The following is a 13,515-nucleotide window of genomic DNA, read 5'->3' as shown; positions in this document are numbered from 1 at the left end:
CGCCATTTACTTGTTGTCTGTTTCTGTTTTTGTTTTGTTTGTAGTTTTTTATTATTTTTAGTTTTTTATTGTATTTTTTTATTTTGTATAAGCTTTGTCCACAAATTGGTAAAATTTTTTGACAATAAAGCATACCTTACTTACTTACATTCTTTGTCCCTGTTGTGCACCTCTGTTGGTATCAAGAAACGTTTATGTGTCATATTTAGTAGGGTATACACTTTCTGCGAAAGTTTTGGTCATTGACAATTAGATCTGCGTCAACATTTCCAGCTCTTGTGTTTGTGTTAGTCGCCATGAATTTGGTTTTATTTTGATTTATACAATGTAGCCTTGCCAAGTTTGACAAGGATATGTCAAATAGTTTTAAAGTACTAAGTACAAAAATAGTATAAAAATTTATAAATACAACACCCTGTAACTCAGTAATGAGCCACATTGAAATAAGTTTGCTATGAGAATAGATATCGGTTAGATCTTTCATTTTTGTACGGGTTTAAACTTTAAAATTTAGTTTTTAGTTAAACTGATTTAAATTGTCTAATTGTGGTTAAAAAATGTTTTGATGTGTTAAACAATTAAACTAGCCATGATCGTCTTAAGTATAAAATCAGCTATTTGATACCTAGTAAATAATATACTATAAATGAAAATATAAATATCTAAAACTATGGTACTTACTAGATTAACCAGTAGAACACTTTCTTTAATTGCTCCTGCACAACCAAACAAAGCAACCACTAGAATGATGAACCCAACAGCTATAGCTAAGTCGGATGCTTTGTAGCTATGGCTGCTAAGGAAAGCATCGAAATCGGTGTAGATAGCCTTAATGGTATATCCAATTGATATCAGCAACAATCCAACTAACTGCAAACAATAAAATATCGTTAAAGCATTGCAAAGCTTTTATTAGATTCTACAGACAGAAAAAATTGTTTGATATTTCACTCTTGATTACTCTATGATCGTCGGTTGGTTATTCTATTACTATATATCATGGGCGTACTGGGAAAATCAGCTAAGTCCATTTTTTCAATTTTGACATTTTAATACCATTAAATTCACAAACATCAATACAGGGTGGGGCATTAGTGTGACAAAGTCCAATTACTCGTTTGTCGTAAGAGATACGAAAAAAAGTTATTTAGGTAAAAGTTGGGGCACACATAGTACCATAATTTAAAAATATTTTTAAATATACAGGGTCGTCCGTATTGACAGGGTGACACAAACTTATGTTTTTTTAATAGAACACCCTGTATATTTTTACATTTTTGGATTCTCCTCGACGTTTCATTTCTTAAAGTATATGGTTTTGTAATATTATACGAGATAGTTTAAAAGTTAATTACGTTTTTTTGTTAATTTCGTAGCAAAATCTACACCCTGTAGAATTTTAGTGATTTGACATCAAATTTTTATTTTATGTTCAAACGATTTTTAATATAGTCTACTATTGTTAAACATTAACAGTATAGCGAAATGTGTAATTTTAGTATACAGGGTGGGTCGAAACTCGGAATGAGTATTTTCTGAGTTTTCTTAAATGGAACACCCTGTATTTAAGTATTGTAATGAAATGATATTTTATGGTACTTTTTTATTTCTTAAGCATTCCCTATACCTAAGTGCTTTAATTTGTAAGTTATTCGTGATTCCTTAAGCCAAATATTAATTGTAAGAAAAATTACGTGAAATTTTATTAGGTGGCTGTGAAAATATTTAATCAAAAATAATTTTTGGAAAAGAAAATACATCATAATCTAGTCTGATCCTTAATTTATTACTATTGGATGAAATATCCAAATAAATTCGTAGTTAAGTTTGTTGGTGCGCAAAATATTAATAAAGACATACAATATTCTACCTAGTCGGCTATGACACTAAATTTCCTTAAAAATTTGACATTATACTATTTTTATAGATCTAGTTGCTTTGTTACCATTACTAATATATATTTTTCTTATGAGAAACTGAATAATAAAATTTTGGTGCTAGTGGAATATAACAAAAATGTGCTACTAGCAATAAGAATTTTTCATCAGAAATTCCCTGATAGACGACAACTAAGAAGAGAAACGTTTAAAAATATACTAGAACGGTTTCAACGGACTGATCACTTAGATTATGATAAATCTGCTCGAATAAAAACTATTGTAAGTGAAGAAAACAACAATTAAATGTAATCCTTAGTGTCACTGAGGATCTGCATATTAGTACAATCGTTCTTACAATCTAAGTATCTAGTCTGTTGAAACCGTTTTAGTATACTTTCAAAAGTTTCTCTTTTTGGTTGTCGTCTATCAGGAAATTGTTGATGATAAATTTTTATTGCAAGTAGCTCATTTTTGTTATACTCTTCTAGCACAAAGCCATTTTAATCCGTTCCTCATTAGAAAAATTAATATTAGTAATGGTATAAAATCAACTGGAACTATATAAATAGTATAATGTCAAATGTTTAAGCAAATTTTGTGACATAGCCAACTAGGCAGAATTTTGTATGTTTGATTCATATTTTAAGCACCGACAACCTTAACTACGACTGTATTTGAATATTTCATCCAATATTAATAAATGAAGGATCAGGCTAGATTATTATGTATTTTTTTTTTCGAAAAATTACTTTTGATTTAATATTTTCTCGGCTACTTAATGAAATTTTACGTAATTTTTGTTGCAATTAATGTTTTCTTAAAGAATGACGAATAACTTACAAATTAAAGCACTTAGGTATAGGGAATGCTTAAGAAATAAAAAAGTACCATAAAATATAATTTCATTACAATACTAAAATACAGGGTGTTCCATTTAAGAAAACTCAGAAAATACTCATTCCTAGTTTCGACCCACCCTGTATACTAAAATTAAACATTTCGCTATACTATTAATGAATAACAGTAGTAGACTATACTAAAAATCGTTTGAATGTAAATAGAAAATTTGATGTCAAATCACTACAATTCTACAGGGTGTAGATTTTGCTACGAAATTAACAAAAAAACGTAATTTACTTTTAAACTACCCCGTATAATATTACAAAACCATATATTTTAAGAAAGGAAACATCGAGGAGAATTCAAAAATGTAAAAATATACAGGGTGTTCCATTTAAAAAAACATAATTTTGTGTCACCCTGTCAATACGGACAACCCTGTATATTTGAAAATATTTTTAAAGTATGGTACTATGTGTGTCCCAACTTTTACCTAAATAACTTTTTTTCGTATCTCTTACGACAAACGAGTAATTGGACTTTGTCACACTAATGCCCCACCCTGTATGTTAACAGAAAAAACCGTATATCTCCAAATTCGCCATCCACCGTGAATAAATCGGTTCATTCAATGACAAAGAAAATCAACTAACTCCATCTTTTTCTAAGTTTTCATGAATAAAATAACGTTTTTCCAAATACTTGTAGGTACATATATTATGTGCACACCCCCTGCGGTAAACATCCTTCAAAATCATATCCAGGTACCAAAACTGTAATAGCCAGTGTACCCGATTTTTAAGAGCTAAGCCATAAGGTATAATAATGTTTAAATGCGTTTTTCTCAAAACTTTACTTTTGTGAGTTAGTGGATTTTCCCAGTACGCCCACGACACAGTATAAAGACGGACAGTAGAACCACTCTACAAAAAATTGGAAGTAAAATCTGTAGTCGCGCATGGCGACCCCGCAATGTTCTTAGTCGCTTTTGCCCCACTCTCGCATTGCTGGTCGAACAGAAACGTACCGATTTTAACAGGGAAAACCCGCATCCACCACTGGTGAACTACCAATTGCGTCCTGCCGGTATTACTTCTTGAGATCAAAGCGCCGACACAGGAGTGGTTTTACTGTGGAACCTCTATATACTGTGCCCACGATATACATCGTGCCTCTGACAGATTATCCCATGCTGTTATACGCTGTGAGCTCGTACATAGAGGGGATATTTAAAAGTTCGTGAGCGGCAGTAGTGACAAGTCAGTGAACTTTTTCTGGAAATTTGACATAAATGTCAAAGTGATTAATTTAGAATATTGAAATTATAGTTATTAAGGTACCAAGGGATAATAACGATATTTGGATAATAAGGATAATAACGCTTGAGGTATATACGTTGATCGAAAGCGTTATTATTATAATACCCGTGGTGCCTTCAACGTTTAATGTCCGACTAAATTATTCTTTATATGCAAAAAATTTTAATGAATTTTGAATTAATAAATTTTCAAATAAGTACATTTAACAGAAATAGTCGTAACGTAATTGTGGTAACCATTGTTTTACTTAGAGTTTTATTTGTCAACTTGACAGTATTTAACTCGTTATTTAAATTTAATAGGCACTAGGGCGTTATTTTTTAATAACACGCCCATGGGCGTTATATCGTTCTTAATAGACTTCGAAATAATGTCATTATTTGTCAAATAATAGTCCAGTCGGACATTAAAAATATTAATAGGAAAAAATATTAGTTGGTCAAAGCTGTGGTATATTTATATTTTTACTTTAAATATACTTACGTTTTAAATACTGAATTTAATTCTTTTTAGTATTTTGTAATATCTAATTATAAATTAATGTATTAATCTAAGCGCCATCTACACGATAATTGTGAAAGTATCCGAAATAAGAAATTAATATTTCATCAATACAACGTCAAAATGATTAGCAAAATCTTAAAAAAATCTATTACGATTTAATTACTTTTTTGTGTTGTAAATATTACGCGATAAAAATTAAATAATAAATTTAAAAATTTCCGGAAAAAATTGCATTAGTAATCCGCTAGTTAGCGATACCAGCGAAGCTCAGAGCGTATATGGAAAATTTTACAGCTAAAAAACATCCCGTAAAAAATAATTTCCATTATAAAGTCATTGTACACTGAGGCAAAATGAAGCGTAACACACAATTAGACGAATGGGATCAACAGTGACGAATTTAACGTACCTACTGTACGTTAACAAGACAAACTGCAGGTCTGTTAAAAAATGCCTACGAAAAATTGTTCGTATTTTCTGGCCTAACATAATCAGAAATGAGGATCAGCTACACCTGACTGAACAAGAGAGGGTAGAAAATGAAATAAAGTCCAGAAAGTGGGGTTAGCTCGGTCACACACTTCGAAAAAATAGCTCCAGTATTGCCAATACTGCCCTGGAGTGGAATCCCCAAGGAAAAAGAAAAAGAGATCGCCCAGCACAACCTTGGAGAAGATCAATCATGCACGAGATAAAAGGTAAAGGTACGTCTTGCAGGTAAATATCTTAGAGCAAAATAGAACTCGATGGCGGGTTTTCACTGAAGCTCTATCCTTCATTTCAGACTTCTGGAACCTTATGCAAATAGTTTCAAATATCACTTTCACACAAATAGTCGTTATAGTTGTAATAAAAATTCTAGATATCTTCCTGCTCTCCTGTTGTTGATCTTTCTTACTTTATTTTATATATTCAATTAAAACAATTAAATCGTGTCAATTGCTTGCATGAGATGGTGTTAAGTGCAAGGTTTCTCCAATAAGAGAACAACTATACTAAATTTACATTCAAGATTACATTCAAAATAAACAAACCAAGACATGTTAACCTTTGTCGAGCGGTATAATTTTACACCGGTAACAGACGGCATAATAGGTACAAGTATCTGTTTTTTTTGTACATGTATTTTTTTTTAAATTCTTTAATTTAAAGGGAAATAATTGGTTAACAATTGTTTAATATTGCAATAAATAAATAATAATATTCGGCAATTTGTTCTTGTACGGATTTACAAACAAATATTAGAAGCCTCTTTTAAGTGACCCCTGTTATCTAACGTAAATTATTAAAATTACTGCAACAATAAACTGGAAAATAGTGGTCTTAAACAAATTCTAGGAAGAGTAGCATTATATTATATTCTAATTGGAGGCATAATAGATTTCATCCACATTTAGTTATTTGGTTTTTGTCAATATGTGTATACTTAAAAATTATTATGGGTAATAATGATTCTAAATTTAGTTTACCGAAATGCCGACAACAGAGGTATACATAGAATAGCATCAACAAAGAAAACTTGTGAGATATGTGGAATATGGAGTCTCTGCCACTAATACCTGTAGTAATGTCTCGTGATCGTTTCTCATGCTAAGATTTAAAAGATTTGACAACAAAAATACCCGGCAATATAGCAAAAACGCCGATAAGGTTGCACTTATACAAGATACCTGGACAATGTTGAATAAACGTGTGCACCAAGGCTAAAAACCATCAAAAATCATAATTGAACAACTGTTTTCGTTTAGAGACCGCACAAACAATTTACACAACATAAATCTCACAAACCCACTATACATGATATTTTGGGTTTTAGACCGGGTAGTATCGTCGCCCCCGCTAGCGCAATTATTCCGATTCGATTCTTTTGCACAAACTTACTCAAAAAGAGGTCCTTATAACATATCCACAGGGTGCCGGGCGGTGCCATGGTCGAAAAATTTTTTAAACAATTTTTTTTAAACAAATTCACAAAAATAATTTTTTTATTTCCAACTTTTTTTTTTTAGATATTTTGGGTCATTCTGTGCAAAAAAGGTCTCCTGTCATTTTTCTCTAAAATTGACTGTTGTCGAGTTATACGCGATTAAACATTTGAAAAATGCGAAAATGGCCATTTTCAAGGCTTCATAACTCGATTAAAAATAATTATTATGAAATTAACAAAGTGACAAGATCAAGATTAAAATACCTTCTTCAGCGTCCTGAAGATATTTTTGTCATTATTTTATTACAAAGCTGTTATTTTTAGTTATTAACAATTAGCGGTATAATCCAACTGTATCGTCGCCCCCGTTAGCGGAACTATTTCGATTAGATTTTTTTGCACAAACTTACTCAAAAAGAGGTCTTTATAACATATCCATAGGGTGCCGGGTGGTGCCGCGGTCGAAAAATGTTTTAAACAATTTTTTTTAAACAAATTCACAAAAATAATTTTTTCATTTCCGACAATTTTTTTTAGATAATTTGGTCATTGTGAGTAAAAAAGGTCTGTGTTCATTTTTCTCTAAACTCTGTTGTCGAGTTATACGCGATTAAAAATTTGAAAAATGCGAAAATGGCCATTGTCAAGGCTTCATAACTCGATTAAAAATTATTATTATGAAATTCAGAAAGTGACAAAATCAAGAATCAAATATCTTCTTCAACGTATTGAAGAGATTTTTGGCATTATTTTATTACAAAGCTGTTTCTTTTAGTTATTAACAATTAGCGCTATAGTCCAACTGTATCGTCACCCCCGTTAGCGGAACTATTTCGATTAGATTTGTTTTGCACAAACTTACTCAAAAAGAGGTCCTTATAACATATCCACAGGGTGCCGGCCGGTGCCGTGGTCTAAAAATTGTTTAAACAATTTTTCGACCACCGGCCGGCACTCCGTGGATATGTTATAAGGACCTATTTTTGAGTAAGTTTGTGCAAAAAAATCTAATCGAAATAGTACCGCTAACGGGGGCGACGATACAGTTGGACTATACCGCTAATTGTTAATAACTAAAAATAACAGCTTTGTAATAAAATAATGACAAAAATCTCTTTAGGACGCTGAAGAAGGTAGTTCAATCTTGATTTTGTCATTTTTTTAATTTCATAATAATCATTTTTAATCGAGTTATGAAGCCTTGAAATGGCCATTTTCGCATTTTTCAAATGTTTAATCGCGTATAACTCGACAACAATCGATTTTAGAGAAAAATTACAAGAGACCTTTTTTGCTCAGAATGACCCAAGTTATCTAAAACAAATTGTTGGAAATGAAAAAATTATTTTTGTGAATTTGTTTAAAAAAATTGTTTAAAAAATTTTTCGACCACGGCACCGCAAGGCACCCTGTGGATATGTTATGAGAACCCCTTTTTGAGTAAGTTTGTGCAAAAAAATCTGATCGAAATTGTTCCGCTAACGGGGGCGACGATACAGTTAGACTATAGCGCTAATTGTTAATAACTAAAAATAACAGCTTTGTAATAAACTAATGACAAAAATCTCTTTAGAATGCTGAAGAGGGTATTTTAATATTGATTTTGTCACTTTTTGAATTTCATAAGAATCATTTTTGATCGAGTTATGAAGCCTTGAAAATGGCCATTTTCGCATTTTTAAAATTTTTAATCTCGTATAACTCGACAACAGTCAATTTTAGAGAAAAATAACATGAGACCTTTTTTGCTCAGAATGACCCAAATTATCTAAAAAAAATTGTTGGAAATAAAAAAATTATTTTTATGAATTTGTTTAAAAAAAAATTGTTTAAAAAATTTTTCGACCACGGCACCGCCCGGCACCCTGTGAATATGTTATAAAGACTTCTTTTTGAGTAATTTTGTGCAAAAAAATCGAATCGAAATAGTTCCGCTAACGGGGGCGACGATACAGTTGGACTATACCGCTAATTGTTAATAACTAAAAATAACAACTTTGTAATAAAATAGTGACGAAAATCTCTTCAGGACGTTGAAGGAAGTATTTGAATCTTGATTTTCTCACTTTTTGAATTTCATAATAATCATTTTTAATCGAGTTATGAAGCCTTGAAAATGGCCATTTTCGCATTTTTCAAATTTTTAATCGCGTATAACTCGACAACAGTCAATTTTAGAGAAAAATGACAGGAGACCTTTTTTGCTCAGAATGACCCAAGTTATCTAAAAAAAAATTGTTGGAAATAGAAAAATTATTTTTGTGAATTTGTTTAAAAAAATTGTTTAAAAAATTTTTCGACCACGGCACCGCCCGGCACCCTGTGGATATGTTATAAGGACCTCTTTTTGAGTAAGTTTGTGCAAAAGAATCGAATCGGAATAATTGCGCTAGCGGGGGCGACGATACTGCCCGGTCTATTTGTAATCCATCAAATCCCATACAAATTCACCTTTACATTTCAAAAACAGCAAATGATTCCAGACAATTTAATGTTAGCGAAAGGACAGGTTTGGATCTGGTCACGTCTTCTAAAGGTTCTGGGCGAAATATTATCACAGATAACTTTTTACCAGTTTTGAACTAGCTAAAGTCTAGAATTCATGTCACATGAGGTTAGTGGACTCCATTAGAAAAAATAAGAGATTTCTACTCATCAATATGCAAGCAAGCAAGAAAATTGCTATTTTTCCACAATTCTTGCTTACAATCATAATAGTCCAGGAACCGAAGCTTTCCACCCCGCAATTTTTACAGAATGGATCGATTTGCTTGAAAATTTGAGAATAAGTAGTGGATGGTCCAAGGATCAAAATCTATATGATGCCGAAAGTCGCTTTTATTATGGGGGTGGTTGCCACTCCATCTCGGGGGTGGAAATTTTTTATTATATTTTGACAGCAAAAATTGATAAAAACATTCATTCTAAGCAAAAAATGTTGTATACATTTTTTGATAAAACTAATAGCTTTCGATTTATTCGCTATCGAAAGTGTTAGTTTTATATGGAAAAAATCAATGTTCTTCTATAGTATACTCATTTACTATTCACTCAATTTTTGTCGTAGAAAAAAATTTTTCACACCAAGTTCTTAAAAATTAACTAACCTACAATTTCATATTTAAACATTTTTTCCTATCTTTGATGCTAATCTTTCTATTCTGAAGAAAATGGCATTTTTTACAAAACTACAAAAATTCTTTATTCGCTTTTAACTTCAATTTTCTAAAAACTAATCATTTTAAGCCAGTCAAACTTCTAGAATCTATTAATAATACACAAATAAAGAAGAATTAATAAGGCCAATGACTAAAAACACCGCTAACTTACATTATTATGCTTACAATGGGATTTCTCATTTTTTTTCTCAAAAAAATATATTGATTTTTTAACCGTAACTTTTTTACTTTGTATCTTAGAAAGTTTGCTATAAAAGAATTTTGTAGGTTTTTACAATATCTACACGCCTATTAATATTAAATCTTATTAAAATCCTTAGTCACAAAAGGAGGTGACTTTGAAAGGGTTGGTAAAGGTGGTTTTTGCATGCTATTACAAGTTTTAATTGTCAATAGCTCACTTAATTTTTGTTACAGAAAAATTTTTTTGATACTAAATTCTTGAGAATTAAATTAGCTACAATTTAATATTTAAACATTTTTTCACATCTCTGATGGTAATCTTTCTATTCAGAAGAAAAAGCCATTTTTTCCAAACTACAAAAATTCGTTAATCGCTATTAACTACCCTTTTTTAAAAACGAATCATTCTAAGTCTGTCAAACTTCTCTAACCTATTAATAATTCATAAATAAATAAGACCAAATAAGGTCAATGACTAGTTTTAATTAGGGTGGTGATTACGGGGTTGCTTCCGACCACTTTTGCGCTGAAAAAAATAGGGACTGACATTCTTTTCATTATAAGTCACTTAATTTTTGAGCTAGAGACTTCTTTTTATTTCTAGAAATAGATATTTTTAAATTCTTTAAATTAGTTTTAACAAGTTATTCTCGAAAAAAGCATATTTTTCCCGTCTTTTGACTTTGAAACTACAATATTTAGCATTTGACAAAGGAGAGCTAACATACAGGGTGTCCCGGAAAGTAGTGCGTTCCTTAAAGGTATAGGTAGAAGGCACCATGTAGAACAAAAAACTCTTATAACATTTTTTTCTAAATGCAACCGTTTGACCAAAAAATTAAAATGAATTTTGGTATCCAAATTTAAATCTGACAACTATGTGCGGTACGCAAATTTAAGCATAGACAGTCCCATGTAAATAGATAGAAGATGATAGTAAACAGATAGTTTTAAAGAATCCTGTTTAGTGTCAATGCCGAAAATGTTTTCGAATAGTGAGTGTATTACCTATTATATTATTACCTATGAATGGTGTTTGTGAAAGGTTACTTGAAACATCTATTCGGTATATTAATTATTTTCAAGTAAGTACAATTTAGTTATTTCAGTTCACAAGTAAACAAATTACTGAGACATTATCTGGTGTATTTAAGTTCCACTGTAAACTATTAAAACTATGTAATTCAGTTAAAGCCCTCAGCAATACTCAGCATTCAACCCATTTAAACCTTACTAAATACATAATACTAGTTTAGTTAAAAGATGTGTTTTTATGTTAAAAGATGTGTAATTCGTTTAAAATTATGCAATAGGTATTTCAATACATTTCAAAAGAAAATAATTTTAGTAAACAAATAGTAAATACAAATACATAAGTAGTATTACCTACTATTAGGTTGGATTATTTTAAATACTGTTAATCACAATCACAAACGAGTTCTTATTATGTTATTATGCCGTAGTGGGTACGATGTTGCCAGTTTATTAAAATTTCCAAACATTAAAATACAGGTATATGGAAAACAATGTTAACTTTTTTTTGGAAACGCTTAACTTTAGAAAAAAATGGTATAGGACTTTTTTGTTCCAAATTGTGTATTCTCTCCATACCTTAAAGGAACGCACTATTTTCCGGGACACCCTGTATAATAAAGTATATCTTAATTACTGTTGGTCTTAAAGAAAATTAAAAAACACGGTTTTGTTTATTTTTTCAAATAGTACAATTTTGTTAAGTAAGGTTGTTTTGATAAAACGAAAACTTTTGGAGTTATTAGCAGAAAACTGATTAAAAACATTGATTTTTCGATATAATACTAACACTTTCGATAGCGAATAAATCGAAAACTATTAATTTTATCAAAAAAATGTATCGAACATTTTTGCTTAGAATGAACGTTTTTACCAACTTTTGCGGTCAAAATATAATAAAAAATTTCCACCCCCAACAGGGGGTGGCAACCACCCCCATGGTAAAAGCGCCTTTCGGCATCATATAGATTTTGATCCTTGGACTATCCACTACTTATTCTGAAATTTTCAAGCAAATCTTTCCATGCTGTAAAAATTGCGAGGTTTTGTCCTATTTCAAGCTTCATTACTTGGACTATAAATGCTCTTATTTGCTAAAGAAAAACAAATCAGTAGTGTTACACTCGTCAATGCATATAACAGGACAAGTAGCCGGAAATGATTGAGTATTAGAGTAAAACTAAAGGGATGTTGATAACATGGATAAAATGCTGGGTGAGTATACTGTCAAACGTCTTAAATTGCTTTGGCTCTTGGCCTTTTTTTACAAAAAGAGCATAATCCATTACAAAAAACAGAGGACCAACACAAGAAGTTTTTGAATGAATTTTCCAAAGATCTTTGTCTTGCTGTAAATACTCTTCCTCAAGTATCTCACAGCATTCGTGGACATACTCCAATAACCGGAAGTTGCAATGTTTGTCAAAACGAACGGAAAAACAACCTAAAACGAGAAAAAGTTGTGTAGTATGTTTTCTACCTATGTACGACACACATTTTTTGTCTAAAACGACATGTAGGTGTTGTGAAAATTCACACTAACATTTTTTTGCATTTTGCTTCAAATAAACTATCATTTAAATACAAAATGTATTGATCTTTTATAATATTAATTAAAAAAAATGCAAGGTACAAATGTATCTATGCCGTCGTTTATGGGGGGTAGTAACAATTAAGCCCCCTGATGGGAACTGAATAAAGATTTTTTTGTTATATTTGGCTGACCTAATCTACTAGATAAATGTAGAGATGTCATAAAATTTCAAGTCTCTATCTCTTTAACAAGAAAAGCTATCACAATTTAAAAACTCAAAAGTTACAATTGTACCTATGCCGCCCGACGAAGGTTAAATGCTACTAGGAGCGCTCCCGAATCATAATTTACAATGTATAAACTTTGGAAATCATGATTTGGGATTTACAATGTATTGTAAATTATGATTTTGGAGTGCTCCTAGTAGCATTTAACGTGTCTTGGTTTTTTTATTTCTACTGCATCTTGATTGTAAATTCAGTATAATGTGTTGAATATTATACCGCCCACATTCACACTGGGTTTCGGAGTCAGTAGGTAACAGTTCACATTTCTGCGGGTTAGTTTGTAGCATTTTTTTTGGTCCGTTCTGTATACAGTTTTAATTCACACATTTTAAATCCCATTCTGTATAAGGTTTTAATACGCGCCTCACAAATATTCGAACTGTAGTTTGTTATACACATTCTAATTTCATCTTAAGTTTCAGAGAAAAGCACTTTGGAGTCTCTTCGATTAGAATAAACAAATCCAATCATTTATTTGCATTGGAAATAACCGCTAGCAGATTGATAAGTGTTTGTGTACGTTGAAAATCGCTGAGAAGCGAAATTAAATCAGATACTGGGCGGGTAGTTCTGTTTTGCCGGGAAAGGTGATCGAAATGTGGGAGAAGAAATTCAGTCTTGGCCTGGCCTTTGGCTTCTCTGGGTTTGAAAGCCTCACTGGCCGACTGCCAGTACATGGCTGAGTACCGTACTTAATGAGATACTGGCGACCATAGTACAATCAGATTCTCATTTTGACTTCAATCTAGGCAGCTATCTGCAAAAACTACTGCGTTGTCGGTATATCTAATGTTAAATACACAGGAATCATAATGCATCCTTGTCTCATT

The 13,515-nt window shown here is 31.3% G+C and overlaps 1 protein-coding gene across 1 annotated transcript in view; it reads right to left on the bottom strand.

The window, feature by feature from the left end:
- Nucleotides 1–13,515, bottom strand: part of LOC126883109 (23 kDa integral membrane protein-like) — a 116,537-nt gene that overhangs the window by 70,895 nt on the left and 32,127 nt on the right. The window contains exon 2 of the mRNA XM_050648357.1: nucleotides 682–870. Coding sequence (XP_050504314.1) covers nucleotides 682–870 — 189 coding nt within the window. The remainder of the gene's footprint in view (nucleotides 1–681; nucleotides 871–13,515) is intronic.

This window comes from Diabrotica virgifera, chromosome 4 (genome assembly GCF_917563875.1).
Source record: "Diabrotica virgifera virgifera chromosome 4, PGI_DIABVI_V3a".
Classification (NCBI taxonomy): Eukaryota; Metazoa; Arthropoda; class Insecta; order Coleoptera; family Chrysomelidae; genus Diabrotica; species Diabrotica virgifera.
The sequence above is the reverse complement of the archived record's forward strand: the minus strand, read 5'-3'. Positions and strand labels throughout refer to the sequence as shown.